The sequence below is a fragment of the Halichoerus grypus genome, chromosome 1 (genome assembly GCF_964656455.1).
Source record: "Halichoerus grypus chromosome 1, mHalGry1.hap1.1, whole genome shotgun sequence".
Taxonomy (NCBI): domain Eukaryota; kingdom Metazoa; phylum Chordata; class Mammalia; order Carnivora; family Phocidae; genus Halichoerus; species Halichoerus grypus.
In genome coordinates, this window is record NC_135712.1 from 57,267,975 (window position 1) to 57,292,321 (window position 24,347).

Sequence of the window (24,347 nt, forward strand, 5' to 3'; positions counted from 1 at the left end):
TTTGCATTGTGAATTTGACAGCATTTCTTGGTTGGAGGCAGAATGGACAACGTTAAGAGAACGCCTAATGCAACCTAGCCATAGTATTAATCTTTTTTTTTTTTTTCCTAAGAAGAATGTGTTTGAAATGTGAAGGCAAGCTTAAGTGTTGAAAACTATTTTGTTCTCCAGTCTCACGGACTTGGAAGGCATCTCTTCCTGGTGTGGCCCTTCCTCCTGCTCCATCCTGGCTGGAGTTTTAATTTTTAAAAAATGGTTGCACTAGTGGGAAGTGAGCCAGTTAAACTGCAGACGCGGGGCGCCTGGGTGGCTCAGTCGTTAAGGGTCTGCCTTCGGCTCAGGTCATGATATCAGGGTCCTGGGATCCCTGGGATCCCTGCTCCGCGGGAAGTCTGCTTCTCCCTCTCCCACTCCCCCTGCTTGTGTTCCTGCTCTCGCTATCTCTCTCTATCAAATAAATAAATAAATAAAATCTTTAAAAAAAATAAAATAAACTGCAAATGGGTGAGAGGTTGGTTCCTGACCAAATTAACTTTGTGGCTCAGACTTTTTAAAGGGATATTTAGAAATTAGGACTCACTTTCTATATTCTGGCTCAGAATGTCTATTATTACATTAATTTATTTAATCTAAAGAGTTAGCATAAGCTTTAAACGGACTCATTTTTGTGAAGCCTTGCTTTTCGTAGCTCTAATGCTTCAAACAGTCTGTCAGTTCTCTGCCATTCTGTACCTTCTTTCACTTTGATGCCTTTACCTGCGTGGTCAATGGGGTCTAGCTCAGAAATAAAATGGAAGCCGTAAATGTGAGCCATATATGCAATTTTAAGTTTTCTTATGTTCAGAAAACTTTCTGAGGGGCGCCTGGGTGGCTCGGTCAGTTAAGCTTCTGCCGTTGGCTCAGGTCGTGATCCGGGGGTCCTGGGATCGAGCCCCACATCGGGGAGCCTGCTTCTCCCCCTGCCCCGCCCCCGCACTCGTGCGCATGCTCTCTCTTGCTCGCCCTCGTCTCAAATAAATAAAATCTTTTTTAAAAAAAGAAAACCTTTTGAAATGGTGAAATTAATTATGCTATTTTAGACAGCACAAGCTTAGAATGGCGATGCTATATACTGCCTAAATAAACTGTCCATTCTGTATGCAGACTCTTTCATTTCTAATAAAATAAGAGTAAATCTGTAAGTAGTGAGTAATATGAAGAAGACTGCTGTCTATGGTTAGATCACTTGGGGTCATCGGAAATAAACTACAGACGTTCTCTCTGTGTATTTTAAGTGGTGAATTGTTGACATGTAGGTAGTTGTGCAGTAAATACTGAAGGAATTAATCATTAGCAAATTGAGAGTGCCAACTGTCCTCAGTTTACTGAGACTAAAAACAGTTATCACATCTTTTTGTTCTCCTTCAGTTGGATCACTAGGTGCCTAGAAGAGTCATGGGAAGGTAAAAAATAGCATTTAGCAATAATCTAGTGACTCCACATTGGAGAAACACAGAGCCAAAGCCTCGGTATAATTCTTTGTTCCAATAGTCTGTGACTGTTGCTATTAAAAGCAGGTTTCTCTACACTTGAGAGCCAACCCTAGGCTCTTCTTACGGTGGCAGTACAAGCTCTTGCCTCTTGATGGTGCCACACAGTTAAGGATTTATGCTCAGAATTGAGGGATGTGTGCTGTGGGTCTTCACACAGGTCAGCGTTCTGGGCTAAATGCAAAAATACAGAAAGCACCTTGGATTAAGAGGTGGCTACCAGGTCAGCTATGAAGTGAGTCTCATTCTTTTTTTTAAGGTGATAAATTCATGCAGGAAGACTCGTGACTAAAAAAGAAATAAAGCTCGGAAATAAAATTCACAGAAAAATGTACAAACAAGATGCAAATTGAAAATATAGTATCAATACAGACAGGGTAATGTGGGACGACGAGCGATTCTTCATAGAAAAATGATCCCCATATTGGTTGTTAAATTATCTAAATTAAAAGCCATTTATTCATCGACCTCGTAAAAAATTTTTCATCCACTAATAGGTCTAGTGACTGTGCTGGCTCATTGTAATATGGATTTTTCTTTCCTGTTCTAGAAAAGCTTATGGGAATATCTGCTCTGAAGAATACTTTGAAAGTTTGTGATTAGTTTTATTTAAAAATAATTACAGAACAGGTATTACAATAGGAACACATACATCACCTTTTCATTGGAAGGATTTTGTCAGCCATTTCAATGTGCAGATTAAGATCTACTAGAAGTCACTTGAAGAAAAGTTAATCTCTTTACTTTGAGGTAATGGTAGATTTACATGCAATTATAAGAAATAATTCAGAGAGATCCTGTGTACCCCTTACCCAGTCTCCTCCAGTGGTAACATCTTGCGACATTATAGTTGTCATATCACAACCAGTATATCGACATTGATGCAGTCAAGATACAGAGCAGATAGGTCACCCCAAGGCGACCTACAGGTCACCTACAGAAGGTCTGTAGCCTCTCCCGCTTTCCTCCTCCTCTCAGCAACTACTTAACCCCTGGCATCCGCTCTTCTGTTCTGCAGAGCTATAATTTTATTATTTATTATAGGAATGTTACATACATGTAATCATATACTTTGAGTTTGGCTTCTTCCTCTCCGCATAATTCTTTGGAGATTGAGTCAGGTTGTTGCATGTCGTTGCCTTTTCTCCAGCTCCAAGGCTGGGATATATGAGGTAAAGGAAATCTCAGGGAACTCATTTCTGGGTCTCTAGCTGCCCAGATGAGCTGCCGCCTTTCCCTATCTTTTGGTCTTCTTATGTTTGTCTTATTTTTTTTTTTTAAAAAGTTAGTTCTTTTTTTTTTTAAGATTTTATTTATTTATTTCACACACACACACACACACACACACACACACACACACACACAGTATAAGCAGGGCGAGTGGCAGGCAGAGGGAGAAACATACTCCTCACTAAGCAGAGAGCCCAACATGGGGCTCGATCCCAGGACTCTGGGATCATGACCTGAGCCAAAGGCAGATGCTTAACCGACCGAGCCACCCAGGCGCCCCTTATGTTTGTCTTATATATAATGTGTCCAGTGTTCTGAGTTACACTCAGTGGGAGGAATAGGGAAAAATACCTCTACTCCATCTTTCCAGAAGCAGAAGTCAGGGAGATTTTTTAAAGTTCAGAACAGCCAAGAACTTTGCTCTGGTGAAGTCTAATTGACCTCAAGGGGGAAATCTGTATGTGGGGGCATGTTCTGTTGAAGAATTTTGGTTTGGAAAAATTGATGTTTCTCATTCAAAATTGCTAAGACCATATCCTGGTTCTGGGATTGTAATTTGGATTTTGAAAAAAGACAATTTTAATAAAATGCTAAGATAGAAATAAGGAATAAGTTTCTTAGACATGTATTATTCTTTCATTTTGATTACTGAATAAGAGAGCCAAAATATTCAAAGTCAGTCTTTCCCATTAGATCATGAAGACCAAGGCCTAAATCATGGTAGGCAGAGATTACAATTTTAAAAGTTGTTCTGAGAGAAAGGAAAATGCAGTTACTTCCTTAACATCTCAAATAGGGAAAGAAGATTTGTCACTGTTTATTTTGCATTTTTTTAAAAGATTTTATTTATTTATTTATTTATTTGAGAGAGAGAGAGTACAAGCCGGGGAGAGAGGCAGAGGGAGAGGGAGAAGTGAGAAGCAGGCTCCTGCTGAGCAGGGAGCCCAGTGCGCACTTGATCCCAGGACCCTGGGACCATGACCTGAGCCGAAGGCAGACACTTAACCGACTGAGCCACCCAGGCACCCCATTATTTTGCATTTCTCTGTATAAAACTGCAGCATGCTTTTTTAAATTTTAGTACACAGTATTTTCCATGAGATATATCTCTCATACATAGTTGCATTTACAAAACTTTCAGTTGATGTGTGATAGTCCACCTGTTTTTTAATTCTTTTTTTTACATGTGAGACTTTCCTATTTTTTACCCGACCAACTTCTTTGTGCGTAAAGAGAGTTCCTTATTTTTTTTAGGACAGATTTTTCCAGTGTGGAGATATAGTTGTGGTTTGAACAAAATAAAATATTACATAAAATTCTAAAAGTATTTCAATGGATTGCATTTTATAAACCATGATCCTTCAGGGGAAGCAAACAAACAGATCCCCTGGAACTTGGTTAAGCCAACATAAAAATGCAAATGAACTACAGTATATTGGACTTTTGTTGAGTTTTCTTTGATGGCATGGAGCAGAAGGCCTACGCACCTTTTAGATTTTCTTCTGACACACTGTCCATGTCTGAGGAAAAATAATGGGCATACTTCTTTAGACACTATGTGGAAATGATGATTACACTGATAACATGAATTTCCTTTTTTTATAGCTGGTGCTTTTCAGTCTGTAGGGAGAAGTGCATGATTTTCCCCCTTCAGTTATCTGAGTTGAGGCAACAACTGTTATGGAGTCATTCATAGCCAGCACTTTCTTTGAAGCGGTATCTATTAATATTTTAAGAATAGTTCACCTCAACCCTAATATCTTATGAAAGTAAAAATTTTCAACACTTGTATGTCTGCCAGTTGATTTTAAATGGCAAAATGATGCAAAAAGGCATCAGGAAAAGGACTAAAATACAGCAGATCTGAGTTAGATGGTCATTGTAGAGAGAGATTCCCTCGAGTCTGCCTCACAAATGCAAGAAATAACTGGAGGTGGAAAAAGCAAGTTGAAGAAAACATTCCTGGTCTAAAAAGTAACAGGATCAATTAAGTTAAGCGATAGTATTTTAGGACATGTTTGATATAAATGAAAATTAAAAAAAAAACATTACCTCCGCATATATATGTATTATATATAATTTATATAATTATATAACATATTTCATATTACTGAATTATTAGATATGTTAATAATCAGATCTATTTGGTAAATGTATTAATAACTTAAAATAGTATAAACCGATTTTATACATATATGTATTTCTTAATTACAAGCTCCTAAAATAGGGACACAGAAATAGCAGTAGGGGCAAGTAGCTTTCAGGGAGATGTTGACACACTAGTGAGTAATAGTAATTAAAAAAAATAATCTGGAGCATGAGGGGTTGATTTATGAAATGAGATTAAAAGAACTGAGTTTCTTTGTCTGAGTATGAGCAAAGACAGGATATGATAAGTTCCTTAGGTATGTGAATGATGTGTGTACTCATCGGGCAGGAACAATGATGATGTCAGGAGTGTAAGGTGGAGCCAGGGGCAATGTGAAATAGAAATCTGTGTTTTATGTCAGGGATGCAATGTGTGCATTGGAGAGAAGCATGGATTTTTTGGAGGGTAGTTCTTTCTAGAAGTTACTCGGCTGGACTTCATGTGCTATGGGGAATATATGTTGCTCTGTAATCCTGGGGCTGGAGGGACCAAAGGGCAGTGAGAGACTGAAAAGATTTCTTCCTCCCTGGGTTGCTATGGCAACTGGGCAGAGCTCTGTTGCCAGAAGCTCAGACATGTGATTCACCCCCGGGAGGGAATTTTGGGCAGTGGAGGATTTTTCTCTCCTTCCAGACTGGCCAAAGAACCCCATAGATCTGTGAGTTTTTCAGGGGCACATTTGGCTGCATAACATATTTTTCTGGTATTGCCTTTCCTTGAGAGCAGTTGGATTTGGCTTTTAGGTTTGCTTGTTAACTGGTACAGTAGTCCCCCCTTATCTGCAGTTTGCTTTCCCTGGTTTCAGTTACCCGCTGTCAACACTGGTCTAGAAGCGGGTGATCCTTCTTCTGACCTACCATCAGGAGGTCAATAGTAGGTCACAGTGCCTATGCCATTCACTTCACTTCATCTCAGCAGGTAAGCATTTTATCATCTCACTTCATCATAAGAAAGGTGGGTACTGTACAATAAGGTACTTTGAGAGAGAAAGAGGGAGAGACCACTTCCATATTTTTATTGCAGTATATTGTTATACTGTTCTATTTTATTATTGGTTATTGTTGTTAATCTCTTACTGTGCCTACTTTATGCATTAAACTTTATCATAGGTATGTCCGCATAGAAAAAAACATCGTGTATATAGGGTTTAGTACTATCCGTGGTCTCAGGTACGCACTGAGGGTCTGGGAACATATCCCCCTCGCATGAGGGGGGACTCCTGTATTAGTGATGGTTCTCCAGGACCCACAAGACAACTATCAATTTCACTTCCAATTTTTTAATGGAAACCATCTCTAATCATTGATAACAAACACTGAGCACCTGCCTTGTGACAGGCACCAACTTAGACTTTATAGTAAATGTTCTCAGACACACTCCTTTATTGATTCCTCCCAAGAACCCTAGGGCAGGTGCTGATCTTATTGTCTCTGTTTTACAGACCAGGTTATAGAATCTCAAAGGGTTGAACCTGATAAGAACTTCTGTTATAGGTCTGGCACATGCCAGAACTTTAAATCCAAATCTTTGTTCTTTCCGCTTAATCAAGCTTAGACACGGAGTCTGCTCTGAAAGCCCAGCGGTTCTGTGGGAGAGAGAGAAGTCAATTTACCCACAGATCCTTACAATACACGGTTACAGAGAGAAGCACTTTGCTTTCTCTGCAGAGTCCTGATATCTTTATTTCAAAGCACTTCTCCTTTCTGTTCACTTTACTCGTACTTTTCCTGGAGAAGTGGGAGGTGCCCCTCCCTTACAAAGGCAGGACACACTATTCTAGATTGCAAAGAGCTGAGAATGATGGGAAGTGAAATGTTGAGCTTTGGTGACTTCTTTGAGATTGGGAATGTGTGGAGGTGTGAAGGGAAGTAAGGAAGTGGAATAGAAAATCTACTGGGTAATCCGATGAGGATAATTTATTGTTCGGGGCGAGGGAAGAAGGAGGGGACTTGAGTACATTTGCAGACAGAGGCGAAGAATTTAAGAGAGGAAATAAGTGTGTAGGGGAGGGAAAATTGGTGAAACAAAACCATAAGGATAATGGGAGGGACTATGGATGCAGTGAGGCAGGCAGAGGGCTTCACCTTGGGAGGACTGAGGGACTCCTTAGATCCCTGTGCAAACAATTATATTGTGTTTACTGTGGTCAAGAAGGGCGCGCTTGTATGTGTGTGTGTGTGTGTATACATATACATGTTTGTTTGTTTACGTTTTAAATCCTCATGACACCCTACAAGATAGATATTCTAGTAATTCCTTGCTTTATGCATGAGGAACTAAGACTCACAGATGCTAAATGACTTGCCCAGGGCCTCACATGTAGCTGTGGAAATAGCATGCAGGCTCCAGAGTTCCTGCTCTTAGCCACTATGGTACCTTGAAGAAAGAAGGACCATACATATAAAAAGAGGTAGAGGAGGGAAGTTTAGGGCATTGCGCAGGACGGCCTTGATCTCCTTAGGCAGTGTGCCTGTGTATGGGGTGTACTGACTATATTTGAGAAACGGGTACTGAAAAATCACTGAGTGGCAAACAGTATCCTAGTTATCTGCGTATGCCTTACTCTCCCTTGGCATCTGGTTTTCCGTTATCATGGAGCCAGAATAGGTATAGTTGATACAAAATCCTAATAGCAATCTGCACGTGACGGATGCTTGTCGATCAATTCGTAGCTGTCACGTTATTCCGTAACTCTTCAGATGACTTGCACTTGCCTCCAGAACAGATAATCACACAAAGCCATTGCTATTTCATTTGTCAGATGGGCCTCTTTCCAGAGCAACCCTCCGATGGGGCACACACGCACATGCTTTCTAAACAATGGATGGCAGAATAAAGCACTGCCCTGACCACAAGTCTGAAGGTGGACTTCCCAGGTAGACTACAAGATAAAATGTTCTTAGCTAGACATTAAACTGACTTTTATGATGATAATTTGTAAAATCAAAAAAATAAAAACTCCTTACTTATATATACAGTTGCTAAGATCAGTTGTCCTAAACTGATAAATATAATCCTAGGGCAATGTTTGGATAAACGTGAAGGCCAGTTACAAGGTTAAAGGGCCTTGTCCCCACATACGACCGTCCTCTCTTCTGATATCAAGCAGAGGTTCAGAGACTTCCTGAGAACCACCCAGAGGTTCATGAATTCACTAGGAAGACTTAACAGAACCCACTGAAAGCCGTTACAGTCAGGGTTATCGTTTATTACAGGGAAAGGCTAAGATCAAGATCAGCCAAGGAGAAGAGAAGTAGAGGGGCAGAGTCAGGAGGTTCCAAATGCAAAGCTTCCGCTGGTCTCTCCCTGTGGAGTCAGGGTGTGATACGCTACCCACATTGGTGTGTGGCAGTACCCATGGAGTGTGGGTGGCCAGGGAAGACCTCCTGAGCTTCAGTGTCCAGAGTTTTTATTGGGACTTCATCATGTAGGCATGACTGATTGTCCACTTGGTTAGTCTCATCTCCAGGTTGACTGATAACACATGACTCCCAGGCCCCCACACAAAAATCATGACTGTGGAGTGGCCAGCCCTCACCCCGAGATTGATTATCAGGAGTGCCCCACTTTGTCCTAAACAAAGACAATCCCATCAGGTATGACATAGATTACCTTCCAGAAGCCAACAGTCCAGCAGTGAAGGCCAGACCTCTCTTTGGGCAAAGCCAAATTCTTTATTACACAGTAAATAAATGCTGCCTTTAGTAGGATCTCTGAGGCTCTTGTCTCCAACTTTTGGGCCCATAACCTGCTTGAAATTAAGCAAGGCTTATCAATCATAATGTGGAGGAAACAAAAGAAAACAATTATGTCAGGCTTAAAACAGCATAGGTCTATTTCTCCTTCACTCTCCATGGCCAGCATGGGTTGAATGAGGCCTCTGCTCCATATTTCCTTGCTCAGGGCCAAGGCTCAGGGAGCCGGCACCATCTGGAGTGTCACTCTGCCATGGCAAAGCAAGACATGTAATGGATCATGTGTTAGCTGTCCGGGCAAAAGGGACACACATTGCTTTTCACACGTAATGGGCCAGTGCAAGTTTGACGGTTGTATCTAGTTTAGGAGTGGGAAATTGAAAAACTGTTTTACCCTGTGTCCAAAAAGACAAGAACTGATCATCATAGCCCTAGTTACTAACCCACAGGATTTATCTCTAAAAACAAACAGACTCACGTAAAAGACTTTTAACCATTGCTTCTGTTTTTCCTCCTCATTGTCCTACCTAAATGAGACATCGGAATGTGCTCATGGAATCCTGGAAATTATGCTTATGTGCTGTCAGCTCCATCTCATTCTGCCATCCATCTTTAGGCCAGGGTCTCTGACTCTCTTTGGTTTTTTATTTAGGGTTATTGGGATCTCATAAGTCCTGGTATACAGAGAGAGAAAGTTGACCCACTTCTCTTCATGTACCTCGTCCCTTTTCCTCCAAAGAACCCCATCTTTCTAGCCACACAGTAGTTGCTGATCCCTGAGCATACTCTATTTGTCCATGCTCTATGCCTTTGCTTATATGGTTCCTTTATAGAAAGGCCCAGCCCACCGCACTGGCCAACAGACCACACAGACTCATATTTATCCCAGGGTCTCAACTCAAATTTGTCTTTCTATAATTTTGGTCAACTACTTCCTTATATGTGAATCTGTTGGTTTTCTGTAAATCTGTTAGCACCCTTTTCTTTGATTGATTGGCTGTGCTTTCCGCTAAAGATGTGAGGGTAGAAATGCTGTCTTTTTCCGTCCTTGTGTCTCCAGCACAGTTATGGCCTGAGAGTAACTTAACAGATCTTTGATGAACTGGCGATTATGGAGATACTGAATCTCTAGGGTTAACAAGAGAGAGAGAAGTAAGGTCATACTCAGCAGTTACAGCAGGTCCTCTTGAGAAAAAATATCTTCTTCCAACTAAATTATTTCTAGCCATTAAAAGTTGACCCTTGCTTTTATATAACGAGTGACCCAACATAGTTAATTATAACACAAGGAGTTCAACAAAGATTTCAACTGCGCTTGAGTATCGGGCAGTTGGTTTTCTATGTAATTTATTTCTGCACTGCGTTTCCAGTCCCGTGGCCCAGACTGGCTGCTGTTGGTTACCAGGGGATGGATGGCGCTGGGAGATGGATGAGGTCGCTGACCAAGAGCTGCTGGGCGGCGCTGCGAGACACATTCCTCAGAAAAAGAAACAAAGCTCTGAGGTCAAAACACCCTTGGTCTGCAGCTTTTTTTTTTTTTTTAATTGCTGAGGGAAAGAACCACACACCATTTTCTTCAGGTATATATTTTAAGATCCCGTGTCCCCTTCAAAGCTTTCTTCGATACATGCGGTATATGGAGAGGAGGAAAGCGAAAATAGAGAGGGAGATTAAAAAATGTATTTAAAATGATTTGATTCAAATGACCGACTTTCCAAGGCCATAGCACCAATGTTTCGTGCCATTTAGCTGCCTAGGCCTTGCACTGGTGGCTTTGCAAAAGAACGCACAGCAGAGCACTGGCTGGGAGAGGTGGGCAGAAACTGGAGATCTTCAGGAGGGTGGCCTTCCCAACTTGGCATGGCCAGGTGAAGTGCCAGATGAAATTGGGTTTTAGGTGGGGGGCCGTCCATCTCAGTCCCTGCTGGTGCTTGGCGTTCCAGAATAATTATTCATAGTGCCCTGTTTGGTTCTCAAAGGCGTCTTGGTGTGGAATGGGTGCCCTGGTTTTAGGCCCCCCAGAATGGAGAATATTGGAGTGATGGATGGGAAAGAACAAGACTCCAGAGTGAAGAGGGCTCCGGGGAGAGTTATTTTATGAGAGTACATTCTGTGCAGGGTTTTCCTTAAAAGGCTGCATATAGTGCTTTCTGAAATGCCTTGCAGACTTTCTTCTGACGCACTTCTTGACATCAGTTTATTTTTCTTTGGTTCAGCTTTTATGGGGCCAGCGTGTCTCCGCGCAGCCTGGATTTCTTTGAGACTCACGGGCGGCAGTGCGGCTTGTGTGTGTGATTCAAGCCTGGACAGATTGGCTGTGAATGGGGTGATAAGAATAGAGAGAACCACATACCAGTAGACCACACTTCCTGTGCACAAGCCATTGAGTACTGCGTTCCACTGTCTGAAATAGCATTCATCTTAAGGCTGGGATCATTTATTCCTGTGGAATTAAGCAAGAGCACTGGCAGCAGAAGAAACTATTTTGGGAAAGAGATGTGGGAGGGATTTTGCTATGTATCACAGGCAAGGCAGAAGTGCCTTCCGTGGTTTTGAAGACCACACTGTTCCTGAAGCCCTGGTAAGTGGGAATTGACAATTTTCAGATAATCCCACGTGTAATTAATGTCCAGGCTAATGTATACACACTGCGATCTATAAAGGTCAGTAGGGACGGAGTTTGGGTGCTTCAGCTTAAATCACCTAAATGGCAGAAAGAGAACTTTCCTTTGGAAATTAGCATTAGTTTCTCATGCAGATGCTGTTGAGAAGGGATAAAATATAGGGTCTTGTTCCCGTCCCCCTTCCTTAAATATGCCCTTGCACGTGGGTTTTGCATATTCCCATGTAAACTTTCCTCTGTCGTTGGACAAGTTTAAAATAAGGCAGTGAATGCTGTGCCCCCCCCACCCCCGCTCCCTCCCCATAAAGCTGGGGTGCGTAGAGCTTGGCAGCTGGCATCAGCTGCAGAGATAAATAAGCCCCGGGGCTCCTGGACGGACCGGGTGCAGGAGTGCGCAGGAGAAGGCCGTGCAGCTATGAGCGCCTGCCGAGGGACGAGGCCATGAGGACCGAGCTGCAGCTGGAGGCCAGAAGTTCAGGCAGTGAACGGGAGGTGGGGGCTTAGAGGAGCTGGTGTGATAGTCCTTTTGATCAAGATTGCATTTGCAGGGGTGAAGGGGCATACTTTAGAGGACAGAGAAAAGTCAGACACAACTTAAATGACTTCTGTCTTGTCATTTAATTAGTGTATTTAATGGAAACCAGGGCATTATGTTGGTCTGTTTCTATTTAACTTTGCTGTTGGATAGTCAGTCCTTCAACTGGCAAAGAGCTGACTGCCTTCAGAATTTTGTCTTTACAAATTAGCTGCAGTTAGAAGTTGAAAACAGTAGCCCAGTGCTACTTAAAAATTTTCTACGTTGTTACTGATAACCAGTATAGACAGTGTTTTTCTATGGAAGGCTTTTGACTTTTTTTTTTTTTTAATGTGGTAGCTGTAATCACAACAGACTTTTTTTGTTATTTTATTATTTTTCTTTTCACTTTGGCCTTGGAATTAATGTGCGAGGTAGAGATGTTAATGTTCCCCACCCCAAACAGTGCTGTCGAGGCTTACGATAAACATTTCATAAATTATATACTATTGCTCACAAATATATAGTGATTTTACTTAAAGTCAAAAACCATAAATATCCACTTGTTTTGTATGGGGAGCTTGGTGAAGTGTCAGTAAGTAGTACCATTAGTACTAGACATCAATGGCCTATATATTGATTTTTTTTTAAGCAAATGAACTATCATTTTATGTTGCAGTTAAATGAATCAAAAGGATCTCAGAATCTGAAATACATTGCTGTCGTTCTACTGGATATGACATGAAAAGTTTTTTCATTTTTATGCAACGTTTCTACCTCTTTATAATTTTAATTACTCATGTTAGAAATTGATGGAAAAGACCTTTATCTCATGACAAGACGAGAAAAGTATTGAAAATTTTGAGTCATGTCAAAAGAATATTGAAAAAATTTCAAGAAAAAAATTCTTTTAAATTAGAAGATTCTTTAAGTAGTGTTTTTCTTTTTGTGTGTCTGGTTTCTCTGGGATGCTAGAGAATTAACTTTAAGCGCAAGTGTTAAGTCGATAGTGATGAAAGAGCTAGATATGTTGGAGGCAGAGTGGTAGAGAAGGAAGGGGGAGTGAAGATTTTTTAAAAAGGAGATTGAAAAAAAGACTTTGAAATGTTCAGAGAACTAATAAATCAAGAAAAGGCTTACCGAGGGCTGCTACGTGGGGGGATCAGCGCTGGGACATCCAAGGAGAGGGGACAGCTCGAATTGGGTTTGGGAAGAAAATCAGGCATTTTTCACCTGGTTCCATCTGGATCCTTAAATGCATCCATCTGAGATGATGGAAACTCATCACCAGCCCACTCTCTGTGGGTTTACCTGTGGGATGTAATTGCCAGCAGTCCCAGCCTCTTCAGTCTTTTTCTTTGTGATTGTCTGCATTCTCACAAACTCTCTGACCTTCCCCTCTTCTGTGTTCTAGGAGAGACAGCGTCTGGAGACCATCCTCAGTCTCTGTGCTGAATACACAAAGCCCGACAGTCGCTTGTCCACAGGCACCACCGTGGCCGATGTGCAGAAGATCAATAAGGAGCTTGAGAAGCTGCAGCTCTCTGATGAGGAGTCCGTGTTTGAAGAAGCCATGGTGAGCCCTGACGCCAGGTACAGGTGCCACCCGAAAGGCTCTCTCCACGATGCGGACTCGGCAATCTGCGGGAGCGTCGGGCAGAGCAGTGCTGGCTTCCTGTCCCCCAGGAGCATCAGGAATGATGACCTGCTCAGGGACCTCACGCCTCCCTTTCTGAAAACTTCCAGCGAGTCTGCTTATCTTAGTATCCTACCGAAGGTAAAGGCAACAGAGCAAAAAGAGCAGGATTTAGGGCCTGGGGCTCTGCATCTGCATTGGCCCAGAGACTAGAGGTTTTACCGTACTTGTTTTCCAAAATGTTTTTAGTGAAGCTTCAGTTTAAGAGGTAACTAGCTAAACAAGGTGCAGCAAATTAGGGCATTTACTATAAAGTAACAAATTCGTGCACTGTAAGAAATGCAGCCGTAGAGAAACCTCAAAAGAAGGATGTTTCTCTTTTCTCTGCCCCCTCCCAGTTGTACACCTGAGAAATAAACACAGAAGTGTCTTACCTGCCTTCTTCATATTCCTGTGCGTATACGGCCGTGTGTTAGAGGCGTAGACGCACAGGTGCAAACATACAGGGTTCCGCTCTTTTTCTTTTCCTCACTAACTGTCTTGCACATCTTTGCATTTTAGTATACACAGCTCTGCCTCATTCTTTTTAATAGCTGACTAGTATTCTATTGTTTGGAAATACTATTTAAATTGTTTCTAGCTTTTTTACTAATAAAATCTATATGCAGCGAATACTGTGCAAATGTATCTGCAAGATCACTTACTAAAATTGGAATTGCTGGATTAAAGAGTTTGTGTATTATTCATTTTAATCAGTATTTCCAAATTATACTCTCAAAAGTATTTCCAGGTGACACTTCTACCAAAAGTTTATGAGCATGCCTTATTCTCCATACACTTGCCAAGGCTGTACATTTTCAAAATTTTTCAATATACTAAGTTAATTGGTGTCTAATTTGCTTGTCTTTAATTATGCATAAAGTTGGACATCTTTTCATATTTTTAGCTGTGACTTTGTATTTTGACCCACTTACTCATGTTCTTCACCCATTTTTTAAAAAATTTCTTATCTTGTTTTTACTAAATAGTAAGAGTTATTTGTAAGGAAATTCGTCTTTTATCATGAGTGGTCTTCCCCCCTTGACTTGACTTATGATATTTTTTGGATGTATAAGAGTTTAAGTAAGATTCATATGTAATCATAACTATTACTTAGTCTTCTGGCTGTATATTGATTTCCAAATGTCTTCCAGATTTGAAGATTTCTTAAATGGAATTAGAGGGGGCGCCTGGGTGGCTCAGTTGGTTAAGCGACTGCCTTCAGCTCAGGTCATGATCCTGGAGTCCCTGGATCGGGTCCCGCATCGGGCTCCCTGCTTGGCGGGGAGTCTGCTTCTCCCTCTGACCCTCCCCCCTCTCATGTGCTCTCTCTCATTCTCTCTCTCTCAAATAAATAAATAAAATCTTTTTTAAAAAAATGGAATTAGAGGAAAATCTTTTGGTGTTACTTTTTTCACACAGGTTAAGAATCTGTGTTTTTGTTTTTTTTTTTTGGTTTTGGGAGAGAGAGAGAGACAGCATGTGCAAGCACGCAAGTGTGCGAAGAGAGGGCAGTGGGAGAGAGAGCAAGAGAATCTTAAGCAGGCTCCATGCCCAGCGCAGAGCCCGACCCGGGGCTCGATCTTATGACCCTGAGATCATTACCTGAGCCAAAATCAAGAGTCAGATGCTTAATTGACTAGCTACCCAAGTGCCCCAAGAATCTTTTTTCTATGAAATTAAAATAAATTCTCCTACCTCCTTTCTATAAAGGATTTAAGAGAGTGACAAGAAAATGTAAGTTTTATTGGAATAAAATTAACACAAAAAATAGTAATTAGGAGAAAAAAACAGATGCCATAATCACAAGAATTTATTTATTTAAATAAACAGGATCAGTTAATTAACTAAGTAACTCTGACCATTAAGTTCAATTCCAAGATTCTCGACAATTATGGCCAAAGAATCAAAAACAAAAAATACATCAGTTAAATTTTTGTTGTAAGAGAAGGACACAAACTGATTAAGAGAAAGACCTTATCATGTGCAAAATTCTGGGGGTAGTTTATCATCTGGAGTATTATTCAGGAGGAGTTTGTGTGTTTGTTTTGACTTTTTTACTCAGTATTCCTTGTCAGGAGTCCATGTCTACCTTCTGAGTTCTCCCATCATCAGCATTAGGACTCGGAAATGTTCAGTCCTTCTTTCTCCTAATGACCACAGTGACCTTACTCATTCTCCATGGAGAGTACTTCAGAATAGGACATCTGTCTCTATTACCAGAAATGCAACTGTTAGAAACTAGGATGGGGGGCAGAATCAAATGTTGGTTGTGTTCGGGCAAAGTAAATGACCCACCGTTTGAAAACTTGAGCTGTTTTCATCAGCCTTTGGCTTCCTTTGAAGTCCTTGACTTCCTTTTCATTTAAAATCCTTTCCCATTTCTTCCATCATGGACAGCTGCCAGATTTTGTTAAAACAGTGAGCTATGTGTCTCTCTCTAAGAACCATCTTTTGGGAGACAGATTTCCTCCTGAAGAGGGCTGGGACAAGAGAGCTGCTGGTGTGTAAACGGGCAGATGGTGGCAGATGTTTTTAATTGCCCAAATATGCTTTTGTGGAAAAGGAGGCCTCTGAAGCTTAGAGCAGCCTCCGTTGTGCACATAAGATGCACATAAGACTGTGCATCCTTTGGAGACAGGAAATATCAAAGGCGCCTCTGGTTACCACGCAGCAGCTTAGGCAGAGAGCGAGGGAGGGGATGAGTTCCAAGGACGGAGGTTTGCATGTATGACCTTTTGGAGACAGATATATGTTACCCTAGGACAGCAGATAAAAGAATGTTTTATTAAGTCCTGACCATTTGTTTTGGATGCTTTTCTTCTTAGTAATCTGCTCACTAAATTATTTACTTAGCAAAGGACAGTGTTTGTATTAATCGATCTAAGGATCAGTAGAGAAGAGAGGAATGTGACAAACACATTGATTTCAAGAAACAAAGATTTTGATGATATTTAGGAAACCTAAGATTTACTGTTCTGGAACTTGTTTAAGCTAACACGTAAAGATACAGATGATCTTAGAAATATGCTAATTTTATTTTATTTTATTTTATTTTATTTTATATTTTAAAGATTTACTTATTTTAGAGAGAGCGTGAGAGCACAGGGGGAGGGGCAGAGGGAGAGGGAGAGAGAGAATCTCAAGCAGACTCCCAGCTGAGCGCGGAGCCTGCCCCGGCTCGATCTCACGACCCCGAGATCACCACTTGAGCCAAAACCAAGTCAGACGCTTAACCGACTGAGCCACCCAGGCGCCCTGGAATATGCTAATTTTAATTGGCTTTTGTGAACCTGCTTCTGCCGCCTGAGGTGGAAGCTGAGAATAGCTCACTCCTCTTTCTTCCATAGTGTTAGGATTTAAGGCACACACACAGCACTGTGTGCGTTTTGTGTACAGCCTTGTGACCTGATTTACAAATATTGTGAAATGATTGCCACGCTTAGTTTAACATCCATCACCTCATATCGTTATTTGGAAAAAAAAAAGTTCTTTTCCTTGAGAACTTTTTCCCTCTTCTCTTCTTGAGTTATCATTCTGTCTACAGTGGACAGCCCTCACACTTGCAACTTCCTCTGGTTGCACGGAGTTTCTAAGAAGAGATTTTGAGTGGGGGCAAGCAGATACAGTGTCCCGTTCCTACCCTCCCTCCCTTTTCTCTGTGGAGATCAGGTTGCCTCGCAGATGGCATATTTGGGGATGCTCGTACGTGTGTAAACAATACTCTCCTTCCATTCCATCACAAACCATTCAGAGTTTTAGAATGCCTTTTGAAGATTTTGCTCTTTATAAATAACAAAAAAGAACAACCATTTCCTAGACAGCATTGATTGTTATAAATAGCCTCTCAAATGGTCTGTTATCAACGATGCCTATTGTGGTCAGTTGTTTAGAAACTTTGAGTTAGACATTTATAATTGTCACTGTCACCTTTCTTCACCCTCTCTTTGCTTAGAAAGTTTATGGTTTTCCAGATTGTTCAGCTTTTGTTTGCTCTTAATGCTTGACTTCCACCAGTGAGAGAGATATTTTTAAACCATGTTGGCAATTGAAACCCAATATGAAATGTTGACCCAACAGGATACTGGCCTTCTTGGGCCTTTCCTGCTAGGATTACACGTCAGTGATTTTGGAATGCCATTCACTGTTACAGGCCTTCCTCACGCCCTAAAACAGGTACCTGAGTATTAAGACAATGAGATTCATTGTGATAAAAAGGTCAGCAGTTGTTTTATTAATTGGCAAGATACTGGATTTAAGATGGCAATTAAAAGTCTAACTGTCAAAGCTTGGAAGGCCTGCATACCTTTGCTAATTACCCTGAGATACTGTGACATCTCAATTGTTTGATCTCCTTAAGGGGCAGTGAAGTAGGGTGAAGAATAAAGAATATGAATAAAGAATGCCACTTGCTGGCTCTCTTCTTGAAGTTATTTTCAAGATCATTAAATAGGGTGCCTGGGTGGCTCAGATGGTTAAGCGTCTGCCTTCGGCTCAGGTCATGATCCCAGGGTCCTGAGATCAAGTCCCGCATCGGGCTCCCTGCTCCTTGGGAGCCTGCTTCTCCCTCTGCCTCTCTCTCTCTGTCTCTGTCTCTCATGAATAAATAAATAAAATCTTTTTTAAAAAAATCATTAAATAAATGAACTTCATGTGGCATACTAAATGTTAATGATTTCTTTGGTTAATATGAATATTCTTGGCACTGACTGATGAGTAAACTTCAATAATTTACTTATCGAGGCTGCTGTGTTCAGTGTCCAATTGTGAAATTGTTTCATGGCTGACGTACTAATGAAAAGAAATTTATCTCTCTTTTTGAAAGAGAGATAAAAATTGAATAAGTAATGTACCGATACCCCAGCATCCCTTGACTTACAGAAAGACTGATCTCTACCAGGCAATATCTAGGATAACTAACCTAAAATGGCTGAAAGAAGAGGCGATTTTCAATTCATTATACTCTCTTCTTAAAACAATAGGCCGTCAAATTTTGATCCCAAATACTCCTTTCTTCCCTGGGCACCTGTCATCTCTCTGTTGAGGGGTGTAAGTATGTCCTCTCTTACTCAGGTTCTTTCCTGCCTTTCTCATTCCTTGCCAAGGAACTCAAGTTTTTTTCTGTGAAATGACTTTATGAATGATGACCAGTGTCCTATTTTGTGTCACAAAAGCCCATTGGCCCAGTTGGTGTCTTAAACATTATACAGGAAGAAGGTGCTGTAGGATAAAGACAGTAAGTAATGTGCGAACACAAGAAGTGAAACATGAATTAACTTCATATTAAGTGTATAGTTTTCAGTCATTTTGGGAGTCACTAAAATAATAAGGGCTGTATTGTCCTGGTTATTCACTTTATGGAACATTGAGGTGAGAGGGGCCAAGTGTATCATGCCCTCGCTTTTCCACCTTGTGTTGGAAAGGAGACTAAGCATGAATGCCCATTCACAGATAACCCTAGTGGTGGGACCCCGGAGTATGGCTAGAGATTCGGGAAACTGTTGTAGAAGCTGTGTTCACTCAGAGTTGGGAGAGAGTGTGGAGCTTGGAGTGAAGGTAGCATCATGCCCAAGAGATCCCTAAGGAAGATGTCAAAAGTCTTGTCTAGCTTCTCATTCTTGCTGTGCCAAACTTTCTCTATGACCTTATAGAAGTCACTACAATGTCTATGGACTACAACTTCCTCATCTGTACAAACTTAGTTATTTCAGCTTTAAAAGAATATGAATGGGTGAATTTAAGTTGGTTTGTATGAGGTAACTTAAGACCCACACTGCTGAGGATTTGTGGGAAAATGCAGAATTGCAACAGAACAATCACAAGGATGCTTTTAGAATCCAAAGAGGCACTGAGACTGTGAAACCCAAGACTTTCTACTGGTTTATAAATTGGGAGATTCTGGAATTGAAGTGTGAATAGCCCTTTTCTGTGTTGATTAATTGCAGACCCCAGAGGATATAAACGAAGAACAAAGGATTCAGGAGTTGGCAGCAATGGAAGAGACCCGGATAGCAATTCTAAATAACCTCGAAGAACTTGAACAAAAAATCAAAGATATCAATGACCAGATGGATGAATCTTCCAGAGAGGTATAAACCAGGAGTTGACTTTTTACCCCTCTCTTGTTTCTCCCTTCCCTTTAGCTTAAAAATATTACTGCCTATTAAGACATAAGTTTCGGAAGCAGAATACATAGAAATCAACATGAGTTAACATTTTTTTCAGTGGGTCCAAGTACAGGGTAAAAATACCTTTTTTAAAAAAAAATAGTTCTTTTTCCTTGTCTTTTTTTCTTAAGTCAGATGAGACAAACATATGAAGCCATTTTTGATGTACTTTGGGTATAACCAATTTTGTCTTAACAAAGCTGTATGCTCTCTGACTTGCCACGGATCTGTCAGCTGAGGTCCCCATATATTTAGGTGTCCAAGTTCAAATCCAACAAACATTTCCTGAGTATGCTTACTGTGAGTTGGACGTCGTGTTGGACTATAGGGGGATTTATATATGCAGCAAAAATAGACCTAGCTTTCTAGAGATTTGCAAACCAAAGAGGAGACAGACACATAGTCTATTACTATTATAGGAGAAAGGGCCAATTTTCATACTATTTCCACAGAGCGAGAAGGAGCAAATGATTCTGCCTAGCATGTGTATACTCACAGATAATGCAGATAGCTCTAAGTGTAAGGGGACTGCTCACCTGTCATCTTATACACAGACCCTGGATGTTCCTCCTGCTGGCATTGCTAAGAATGCATCACTTGCATGCTGGGCCGGGTGTAATTTTCACTTCCCAAGCTCTGTGGACAAACACAGACAGACACACCTGCTCCCAAGATGGTTTGTGCTTGAGCCTGAATCTGAGCAAATAGGCAAAATACTCTTGAGAAGTTAGCAGAGAAGGAGTTACAGTAGAAAAATTAAATGATAGGTAGGTTTCTTAGTAAATATACTGTGGGCTGTCCAGCTTTCTTATATAGGAATTCTGAGTCTCACCTGGACTCTCTGGGGTGTTCTCTAGACCCCACAGTCTGGCTGATACCATAGTACTTTTTGAAATCTGTGGCTGTTAAAAATGCACGTCTAAAGTGGGCAGTTGAGAATCTCTCCGAATGTGAAACACGTCTGAGCTTTGTTTTGTGTCCTCAGTTGGATATGGAATGTGCTCTTTTGGACGGAGAACAGAAATCTGAAACAACTGAACTTATGAAAGAGAAGGAAATTTTGGATCATCTAAATCGGAAAATAGCAGAACTGGAAAAGAACATCGTTGGTGAAAAGACCAAGGTAAAAGAAAAGTATATTTGAATTCAATTTTTATGAGCAATATGGTGGTTCCATTCGGTCGAATTTAAATGTTGTATGAATTCCCATGGTTTGGGATTTGTGTGTCATGTTTTTGGAGACAGTGGTACTAGAGGAAAGCCTTAAGATGAGGTAAGTTCTTCACAAAGAACTGTCAGGGACTGAGCTGCGGATGCTAAGGGAGTAGAGCCCATAGAACTTTCTGAGTTGATATTCATGGCAGCTTAACCTATTTGAGATGAGTGAATTGCTTTTTTCCAACAGGCTTTCTGCTCTTCTGATTGTGCTGTGTTTTTTAAAGATTGATTTTAGCATAAGAATTTTATTCTTAACCACTGGTATCCTGTAGGGATGACTTAGGCATATTCAAATACAGTTGCCTTTTTTCTTTTCATTTTTCTGTTTATTAAGAATTTGAATGGGAACCATTCATCTCACCTGTCCTGCCTTGCCATTGTCTTCAATGCAAGGGCACTGCTCTTTGACAAATGCATTGGAGTTTTCAGGGAATCCTCATACACTGCCAAGTGGAAAATACCCATGAAACAGTTGACATTTACCTTGGAAAAGGTCTCGCTCGTACGTTTCAAGCCACAACCTGAATGTTAGCTGATATCTACTCGGGAAAGTGGGAAAAATTACTTGCAATTTTTAGAATTCAAGGTAGTAGTTGGGTTTTTTGTTTGTCTGTTTATTTGTTTATTTCCTCTGGGAAATATTTTACTTACTCTTCTCTCACATTCTGAGTTAGTTACAGCTAAACCAAGCCTAAAATTAAAAAATGAGATTCCAGTTTCAGAGGGAAAAAGCAAACGAACTTGAACACATTCTTTCTTGCTCACCATCTTCTCCACTAAGCTGAGAAAAAAGAAAAAAAAATCAGTTTGAGTAAGTCCTAGTAGGTAATATGTGGAAAGGATTTCTGCTGAATGCGGCTTCCTTTTTAGGCTCTTCTTTGTTTGAGACCTATAAATAAGGGCATTTGATCTTGGTGCCGGAGAATGAGCTCAAAGTGATATTGTCAGAAATTGATGTCAGACTAACAGCTACACATCAATTTCTTGGTTGCCTGCTTGTCAAGATTAACTATCCAGCTTTTTCACATTAAGTTTTATGTATGTTCCTTCTAGCTCCAGACTTTGAAATAGTAAAGAATTCATTTGGGTAGTCGGTATATTTTCTTTAAAAAGCTCAAAGCCAGGTCAAAGGATTGATTGTCTCGATCTGCAGTAGAGGACGATTCTGCTTTTCCAAGATTCTGCACTGATACAGCAAGAAACCGTGGGAAGCATGAGATGTCTTTGCGGTGCTTATTAGTATCTATTTTTATGTCCTCCTGGAAAATTTGTGGGACAGAGGAATGGGTATCATGTTCTCCACAAGCCTTTCTGCCTTCCTCATCCATGTAGTTACTTATCTTTGTGTAGCCCACACACGGCATGGCCTGCAAATTCTGTTTGTCTCCATCATTCGCATGAGACACAAAAGCGAAGCAAGTCGTGTCAATCCCACCTCCCAGGGAAAGTGTGTTATATTCTGTGGACCTAAAGGAGAGGTGGAACTCCAGGGACATGGGCAGAAACAAGAAAGGAGGCCACCTCCATCCTTCCTATTATTGTTTTGGTAAGCTTGACAGAGGCTCTGCATAGGAGAGGGGACACTGGGGGCTTGAAGTATAGGACTGGCTCATGCAGCTGTTAGGGGATTCGTTGGTCTTAGAAAGTGGGATTATTGTCTGTCATCACAGGGTGTGAAAAATGGCAGAAACTGGCTTTGGGTGAGAGATTCCAGAGAAGGACAAGGGAAGTGGAAACAGACTGGGCTAGATAATGTTACACAGATTTTTGATGATCAAACTCAAATACCGCTTGGCGGCATTACTATGTTTTTCAAATAAACTTATATGATTTTATGACACGGCTGTTTCACACTTTCACTCTGTTCAAACCTCTGGTCCATTTTCCTCCCACAGAGGTGACCTCACCACGTACTTCTCTGAGAAATCAGATGGATCCCATCCCTTCCCCACTCAGGAGGGTTCTCTCCCCCCGTCAAAGATAAGTGCCTTGGGACGTGCTCTGGGTGTCATCCCATCCCAGGTCAGCTCTTCTGCACCCCACTCCCCCAGTCTTCTCCTTCTTTCCTGGACTTTGACTGCCAACATGCCAACATTATTTTTACATTTTATTATTATTTAAAAACAAACTACCTTCCAGCTATTGCCTTATCTCGTTTCTCTTCATCATAGCCATGCTTTTCAAACAGTGTTCTTCCTACACTGCGAGCCCTCTTCCTCAGTTCCCAATTACCCACTCCCCCCAACTCCAGTTGGCCTAGGCCTCCACTTCTCCATCAGATTTGTCCCTGGTAAGACTACGAAACACCTTGGTGCTGCCCAACCCGCTGCGTGTTTTTTAGTCCTCTTGTGATCAGACGTCCTGAGCAGCATTCAAGACAGGGGACAACCCTTTTTCTTCATACTTGCCCCTCCCCACCCTGCCCCTTGGCCCCTGGATGCCTCCTCTTGTGGTTTTCCTTCTCTTTTTCATACTCATTCTCTCTGACTTTTCCAACTGAGTTCCCTTTGCTTGTTCCTCTGCCTCTATAAAACCAGTTGTTAGAGTGTTTGATCTGAATCCTCTTCTCTTGTATCCTCACATTCTTATAGCCATGGCTCCCCATGACCTGTAAACACTGGTGACAGTCGAATGTATGTCTTTAGCTTATAAGACTTTCCTGAACTTCTGACTCATATCCTGTAGCCTAGCTGACATCTGCACTCAGACATTTCACAGCTACTGCCGACTCAACGCTCCTAGCGAACTCTTGATCTTCTCCTTCCCCTTGTCTTCCACATCCACCCCCCCATCCTGTTCTTCCTCCAGTTTTCCCAGGCCAAGAGACGGCATCTCTAGCCACCTCTATGTACAAATGGCAACCTGGAAGTCGATCTTGACCCTTCTTTCTCCATCACCCTCGCATTAAGAGTTCTCAATTTCTTCAGCTTCTCTGCATCTCCACTAACAGCATTCTCTTCTAAACCATCAGAATCTCTTCTTTCCTTCCATTTCCACTTGCTTCCCTTTTGTTCATTCTCTTCACAGCAGCCAGAGCGATTTTTAAAAATATATAAATTAGATCCTAGCACTCTGATTTGTGTTCCACCATATTTTATATAAATTTTATATATTTATATCGTGGGCCTTCATCACTTCCCCCCCTCTTTCACCCGATGCGCATGGTGACCTTCTATTTGTTTAAAGAGCCATCCTCCCCCCGCCTCCTGCCAGATCTATTTCCTTGCAGATCTGTTTCCCACGCCTGGAATTCCCTTCCCATATTCCATATCTTGTTGGTTCTATCTTTCAGGGCTTAGATTCATTGTTAGCTTTTCAGAAAAGCCCTTTCAGACCCTTCCAGTTCCAATTATGTTCTCCCTGTTGTTCTTTGAGTTCTTGTACAAATCCCATTTCGTACTTCCCATGTTTGGGGCTTGTTAGATATGGATTTCCCTCTCTAGCGTGTGAAATAGAGGAAGGCACTGCTATCCACTATTTACCCAGCTTATAGCACAGGCTAGAATACCACCCAGTATGCTTCGGGAATATTGTCCTTGGATTTCCT

At 41.3% G+C, this 24,347-nt stretch overlaps 1 protein-coding gene across 15 annotated transcripts in view; it reads left to right on the top strand.

Annotated features, from left to right (window-relative positions):
• Positions 1–24,347, top strand: part of PHLDB2 (pleckstrin homology like domain family B member 2) — a 105,619-nt gene that overhangs the window by 27,343 nt on the left and 53,929 nt on the right. For 14 of the 15 annotated variants that reach the window (XM_078065877.1, XM_078065871.1, XM_078065922.1 and 11 more), the window contains 3 exons: positions 13,155–13,517; positions 19,361–19,504; positions 20,568–20,705. In XM_078065877.1, coding sequence (XP_077922003.1) covers positions 13,155–13,517; positions 19,361–19,504; positions 20,568–20,705 — 645 coding nt within the window. Of the gene's footprint in view, positions 1–5,625; positions 5,827–13,154; positions 13,518–19,360; positions 19,505–20,567; positions 20,706–24,347 lie in introns of those variants that run through there. The other variant, XM_078065925.1, reaches the window with a different exon arrangement.